Consider the following 7,602-nt stretch of genomic DNA (forward strand, 5'->3'; position numbering starts at 1 on the left):
TGGCACACCGCCGCAATGCCTGTTGAATGCCAGCCATTTCTAAAGCTCCCGGCCGAGCTCGGGTGTTTATGCACGGGTGACTGTGGAACCGGCAAACGTCCCGGTTAGCTCCATCCAAAACCATCTCGCCTGTGCACATCTGCCTCTGTAGCCGCTGAAAGTTTGAAGCCTGTGTCTAACTCGAAACATCACATCTAATTACGGCCGACGAGTCTTCAGCAGAATAAGTCCCGATGAGAGACAGAGCTTTCCGTGAGCCGAGAGCTCCAGTCCTGCATGACAGGTCCAGACCTCAGTCGGTCCCCCAGCACGAGTGGCTTGCGTGGGACGAGCAGCAGTTGTTTATGGTTTACTCTGTTCTCCTCAAAGCACATGTGTCACGCTCAGTGGAAAAAGAGCAGATTCTATAGCAACACACACACAGATGAATGGACACTTGGCTTTGGCCAAATATAGCTACAAACCTCAAAAAGCAAAGGCATGTAGCTAATGGAACAGAAAATGGGTTTATCTGGCTATTTTGGGTCTTAATTGTGTACTCCATATTAAACTAATCAACTGAGAGGAAATAACCAAAGGCATAAACTTAAGAGCTCATGGAAAAATATAAAGATAAGCAAGATATAATACGGGTTGTGAACTTTGTGGCACATGATTTGTCAGTCAACTAATTTGACCATCAGTTGTTTTCCTGACCATATTCTAAACACCAAAAAGTCCTTTGAAAAGCCCTATTCACATAAGCAGTCACTGATAGTGGAATGCAAAATGAGTTATTTTGCATAATGTCCTGGCTGCTCTTTGATGACATACAGCTATTGTATATCTTCAGAAAGATATTTGTTTATGATACCTAAATGGTGCTTTTCTTTATCACTTTTATTTTCCACTGTATGGAAAACAGAAGTAACGATATTCATCTGCTTTTGTTGAATAGAAGAAAGTCACAAGGGTGGAATACAGGAGATGAAATTATGACACATTTTTCATTTGTGGGTGAACTATTCCTTTAACAATCAAAACCAAAAGTCATAAACGAATTCAACACAAATCTAGTTCATTCGTTTCATATAAGCATATCAGTCAAAAAAACTTGAAATGAGATGTGCTTTGTTAAGCAGATTTGAATCCATTGCAAACTACTGCCTCATAAGCTTTTATCCATATCTGTTTTATGGTTAAACTAAGCTGGAAAGTAAAAAGCTTTTTTGTGGTTTAATGGTGATATCAAAAGTTTCTTCACTTTGCAGCAGTAGGGACCTGTCTGTCATTAAAACGTCTCTCCCTCTGGGTATCTTCAGAAATCATTCTCATTCTGCATACTGAAGCACTTCTCTAAGCGAGACAAAACCCAATGTTCAACAACCAGAGCTGTACTCTTTAAATATTAATATATGCCATATTTAATTACCCAAAATGAACCAAAAAACCCTGATGTGATTTTGAGGAATGTATTTTTGTCCATACAAAAATGTTACCAACACTCATAAAACACTCCTTTTGTGCTCCACAGATGAAGCAAAGCCAGCTTTGGAACGACATGAGGGTGAGTAAATGATGGCAGAATTATTATTTTTTTGAGTGATCCATCACTTTAAAATGACATCATCACTCAAACTGGATGAGCATTTAAAATAATAATAATTCAGAGTCAATTCGCCAGATTCTTGAATGGCAATGGCTTGTCATTCTCAATTTGCTTCTGATTTCCACAAATGCAGTGTACCTTCACTTAAACATCTAAACAGAACTTTGCAATGTCGAAACATTGTAATTTCAATTTGCTCGTCCAAATCATTACACAAAATGCAGGTATTTTAGGTAAATTGTTTTATTATTTTTAACATACTAATTGCAAGGCAAATTCCCTTAATTGTAACCCCAGACTCTGAAATAAACAATGGTGAAAAATGTAACCCACAATTATGGTTTTCAAAGTCCTTATGTGGTATTTGTGAAGCTTTTGCCAAGTCTGTTTTCATGTTCGTCTCAAGTTACTGCCTAACATAGCTTCCCTGAATCGTTCATCAGCACACAACCCTTAATGAATATGAGTCTAAAACACTCAGCCAGTTAAGAAATATATGCATTGAATTTGGCCTCCACAATTCATTCCTGCTTCAATAGAATGTTCCAAATATAATGATGTCCTTAATAAATAAACCACTGATGAATTATCCCTAAAAAGAACTGGCCCTTGCTATCACCATTTATTCACTTCTAAGCAATAAGAGCTTCATTTTGAAGTTATCTCAGGTGGCATGCTGAAATGCCCTCTATACATTCCCCTGGAAAGCAAAGTACACTGAAGAAACCTCAAGACTACATCTCAACGTTTTGCTGACACACAGCACTGATCGCCGTCATCCTGGCAGATCTGCTGGTCTATGTATATGTAGTGCACACTGGGACCAGTAGTGACTTTTCTCAAGAAAGTTTCCTTCGTCCAAGTGTGGTAAAGTGCACTGGGAGAAAGGTGTGCTTTGAATATGCATACAGTATGAATGCAAACACACGCACACACACACCAAGAAAAATGTGTTGGCACTTTGCAAAAAGTATAATACTAGCTGGCTGATAAAAAATATCAACCACAAGAGACTGAAGAAAACAGGCCCCAGTCTAATTGCATGCAAAATAAATATGATTTTTTTCCAAGGCTGTCATGACATTGGAACTAGCTCAGTAGCATACTTGTAGTCTGCTTGATTTAGTGTCAACACTGACATTAGCTTCAAAAAATCGATATCAATACAGCAGCAGTAACAGATGAAAAATGTGAATATTTACAAAACAGGTCCGATCTGAGAAACCTCCTTGAATTAAAGGAATAGTTCACTCAAAAATTCAAAATTTTACGTTGTGACATTATGAAACAAGCACCATTAAGTGTGTATGTTATTGACGTGTTACCATATTTGATTTGGGCTCTTTATCCACCTTATTTTGCAATGTGGAAGTAAACTGTTTTCCATGAATTTGTGCGAAACTTCAGATTCATCAGCCGCTATAGGTAAATAACTAGAAGAAGTGCAGTGATCAGTAAAAGTATTGTGCAACAATCTGTGTGTTTATAATCACAACAATGCATTGCAATATCAAGCAGCATAACAAGTATGTTTTTTGCTCTTTTCTTTTTGTACAGCTAAAAATAACTAACAGCAGAAAAAACAGAAACATTGCACGTTCAAGTTACAAATGAAGGAGAATAAATGCTGATAGAATTTACTTTTTTTTTGGTGAAAATGCATTCACCCTCAGGCCATCCAAGATGTAGATGAGTTTGTTTTGGAGAAATGTAGCATTGCATCACTTGCTCACCAATGGATCCTCTGCAGTGAATGGGTGCTGTCAGAATGAGAGTCTAAACAGCTGATAACAACATCACAATGATCCACACAACACACCACTCCAGTCCACCTGTTAATGTTGTCTCAAAAGCTGTTTGTTTGTAAGAAACACATTCATCATTAAGGTGTTTTCATTTTAAACAGTTCTGGCTAAAATACCATGCAGTCCATAATAAACCTGTTGTCTTCTCAAATCAATCTCCAAAGACATATTAGTTTAGAATTGTTTTGGATTGTTTTGGCTTGAATCAGATAAATAATACCATAACATGTTATGACAATGCCAGAAGGTATTAACACAATCAGTTCAATTATAATCAATTAGTCTTTTTTCAATCTTGTCAAATCAGTTTCACAAATATATCACAAGATGTCTCACTCTCTTGATTCTTGCTACAATGTCAGCAAACGGTTGCATATAATATGTTCTGTGTGATCGGGTTACAGCGCCCGTGGGTTTGAAGTACCTGCAACCTTTCCCAGTGTACCCACAGGGCCAGGTTCCTTCACGATCGCCAAGGCTGCGCTGGATGTGGGCTCGTGCCAGCGCAGCAAACGGGGTGGGCACACCGCCAGTGTTGTGTTTGGCCAGATGCACTGAATGCTCTTGGGTTAGCAGAACACCCACTTTTTTGAAGAGCACTGGCAAGCATCTATCTGCCAGGCTTGTCACACAGAGAGGTAATGATTTAGGGGCTCAAATTAGGCTTTACACTGTAATTCATTTGTTCCTCCATGTTTATAGATCATTCGAACCACCATTCCCACTTCTGCAGGGTCTGTGCACCTCCTTATAAGAGGCCAAGGACCTTCCTAGTCAAAACCATCATGTTCTAAGTTTGTGTAGATTACCGTACACAGGCCATCTAATAAATGAACTGCATTGAGGTTCTTGAACCCAATGTGGTGGTAGATTTATCTGTAGTTGATAGTCTTCAAATATGACTCACTTTTATTATTTTGGACTGACATTTAAAGGGACAGTTCACCCAAAAATTACAATTATGTCATAATTTACGCAACCTCATGTCATTTCCAAACCTGTATAGCTATGAAGATATTTTGAAGAATGTCTCACACTGCAAAACATACTTTTTTTGGTCTCGTTTTCTAGTGCAAATATGTAAACATTATTGACTTAGGACAACTTTCGTTATGTAGAGATCACGAGAAAATTAAGTCTTGATCACAAGAAAACAACTTTCGTTATGTCGAAATTATGAGATAAAGAAAACAAGAGAGAAAAAATATTAATAATCCATGGCCTCTTAGTTAGGACTTTCATAAATATGCAACTTTTAGGGGTAAATAAGGTACAAAGGTATACCTTTTGGCAGCTTTTGTAACTTTTTTATTTTCTTTGTCCAATGTTTAAAATTCCCAGATGTTTGCACCTACTCTCACTCTAATGTAGGTGCAAACATCTGGGAATTTTAAAAGGCTGGTTTCAAAACACGTCCATCCTAATTAATCTAATGCTTTTTATATCTAACATAAAAACTTTTTTTGGATTTACACCCAGTAGTAGTACATTCTGTACTTCTAAAAGAACAGATACTTAATTCCAGACTTCTGTAAAATTCTCACCAAAGTGAGGGATCTGTTTCTTGAGCTGACCCACCTTGTCTGGCGTTACCTCAGGTAGCCCCTCTCCTCTCGCCCTCCCCTATTCAAATGTTAGACTGGAGACTGACATAAAAGTCAGACTCAGATTTCCTCCTCAGCACTGGACAAAGTTCATTTTAGGGGAGATATTTTAATGAGTTCACACTGATCTGCATAAGCCAGCGGGATCTGTCTCTCTGCAGGGTTCCTGAGTTCCAGCAACTGTTTCTCAGTCTCCACTTGAGGCGAATCATTAGATATTAAACGAATCCTCTGTGCTTTCGGCTGTTTTAAATTTCTAATGATACTGAAACTTTGTAGCGCAGTGCACTTGCTGTGTTGGTTGCGTAAAATGAGATAAGGAGATTGTTGTGGCATGGGAATGTACAATGAGAACGCTATTAAACCCTGTGTGCATAACACTCGACAATGAAAAGTTAGCAATAATAACTTCAGCAATAGATGTGTTTGTAGTAATAATAGACATTGTTGGCAGCAGGTGTTGTTGTATTCTCTCTCAGTGCTATGCATTATTTAGTATGTTTGCACATCTTTTTCAATTGTGCATGTAGTTGGGAAGGTTACTTTTAAAATGTATTTCACCCCTGTTGAAAAAACCTGCATATGCTGGTTAGGTATGTTTTGAGGCATGGCAATGGTTTGAGCTGGTCCTTAGTTGGTCATGAGCTGGTTTAAGTTGGTCCTGAGCTGGTTACCAGCTCAGAACCAGCTTATAACCAGCTCAGGACCAGCTTAAACCAGCTCATCACCATTTTATAACCAGCTCAGGACCAGCTTAAACCAGTTGCCATGCTTCAAAACATACCTAACCAGCATATGCTGGTTTTTTTTCAAGAGGGGCTACAGATTACTAAAACCACATTTGTAACGTATTTAATTAGATTACACAAGTTTTGTAACTTAATCTAAATACTTTAGAATACTTTGGAATACTAATAAGGTAAGTAACACAAAAAGGTCTTCTAGAGAAAAATGACATCCACCAAACATAGGACTTGGTTTTCCTCTGCATATAATTTTTTAACAACATCAGTTTTCCCACAATACTTCTTGAAGGAAAAATGCAAAAAAATATATATATATATTTTAAAACAAAATTAGAAAGATGTACACGTCATCCTATTCAAAGGTTTACATCAGTAAATATTTTCACCTTTTGTAATAGTTGCGTATGAGTCCCTCAATTGTCCTCTGTGTGAAAACATGGATCTCAAAATCATACAGTCATTCTTGGAAAGGTGTCAAAAATGCAGAAGATGCTGGAAAACCTGAGAATGTGCAGGACCTGGAGGATTTTTCTGAAGAACAGCGGTAGGTTTAACTGCTCAGGACAAACAAGGGGACTCACAAACAACTATCACAAAACATGAAAATAGCTGTGGATTATCCAGGTGTGGCAGGAGGGGCGGGGTTCAGCCAGGCCTGCATCGGGAGAGAGAGGCAGGAGATGAGCGGTGCGTAAGTGGGTCAAGTGCAAACGATAAACACCTGTGTCTTGTTTCAGTAATTGGTGTGGAGAGACCGGATAAAAGAGGCCACCTGGAACAGGATGGGGAGAGACAGTCTGGGTACGCGAGCGACCCGGGAAGACGGGTGTAGATACACGGAAGCCAGTTGCATTCTGTTTGTTATTGACTGTGAATCTTACCGCGCTGAGTGAGCGCCGTGGTGTGTACAGTGCGGGAAGGAATTTAAATAAAGCTCGCGTCCCAGCAAGCCGACCCTGTCTTCTTCCTTCTACCCTCTTGAACATTTGTTACAGTGGTACCGAAACCCGGGAAGGAAGAAGAACGCCGTCACCGTCATGCAGTCCACCCCAGGATCGCCATTTGCGGAGGTTATCCAATCGCTCGCGGGTCTTCACCAGGAGCAACATCAGGCGCTGCTGGGCCTGAGGGACGATCAGGAGCGGCGGTTCCATGCCCTCCTCCAAGCCCAGCAGGAAGACCGCGAGCTGTTCCGGAGCTGGATTGACCGGGAGGTTCGAGCTGGGGGACCGACATCTGCCCCAGCCCCACCCCCCCATGTGCCTCTCCACAAGATGGGGCCCCAGGACGACCCAGAGGTGTTCCTGGACCTATTCGAGAGGTCGGCAGAGGCCGGGGGGTGGCCGGAGGAGGACTGGCCAGTGCGGCTCATTCCCCTGCTGTCCGGGGAAGCGCAGGTGGCCGCACAACAGCTGCCAGTCCAGAACCTCCTGGTATACCAAGACCTCAAGCGCGCCATCCTCCAGCGGGTCGGCCGGAGCCCCGAGCAACATCGCCAGCGCTTCAGGTCGCTGGACCTCGGAGAGGGGGGTCGACCCTTCGTAATGGTGCAACAGCTCCGGGACGCCTGCCGCAGATGGCTGATGGCCAACACGAGCGACGTCGAGGAAGTCATCGATCGTGTGGTACTGGAGCAGTTCGTGGCCCGGCTGCCAAGGAAGACTGCCCAGTGGGTCCAGTGCCACCGCCCGACGTCGCTGAACCAGGCCATCCAACTGGCGGAGGACCAGATGGTGGCGTGCCCCGGGGTCGGCGAACCCCTGCCATCTGTCTCTCTCTCTCTCCCCCTGTGTCCCCTCCCTCTAAACCTGTCCCTTTCCCCAGGTCCCGAGGAAGCCTTCCCCCCCGGGCCCCACCCC

The 7,602-nt window shown here is 41.8% G+C and overlaps 1 protein-coding gene across 1 annotated transcript in view; it reads left to right on the forward strand.

The window, feature by feature from the left end:
• The first annotated feature begins 6,410 nt into the window (after positions 1 to 6,410).
• LOC107553331 (SCAN domain-containing protein 3-like) overlaps positions 6,411 to 7,602 on the forward strand; it is a 3,930-nt gene continuing 2,738 nt past the window's right edge. The window contains exons 1-2 of the mRNA XM_016235527.1: positions 6,411 to 6,544; positions 6,739 to 7,592. Of these exons, the coding sequence (XP_016091013.1) occupies positions 6,781 to 7,592 (812 nt within the window). The 5' untranslated portion in view covers positions 6,411 to 6,544; positions 6,739 to 6,780. The remainder of the gene's footprint in view (positions 6,545 to 6,738; positions 7,593 to 7,602) is intronic.

The sequence above is a fragment of the Sinocyclocheilus grahami genome, unplaced genomic scaffold, assembly GCF_001515645.1.
Source record: "Sinocyclocheilus grahami isolate Dianchi unplaced genomic scaffold, SAMN03320097.WGS_v1.1 scaffold470.1, whole genome shotgun sequence".
Taxonomy (NCBI): domain Eukaryota; kingdom Metazoa; phylum Chordata; class Actinopteri; order Cypriniformes; family Cyprinidae; genus Sinocyclocheilus; species Sinocyclocheilus grahami.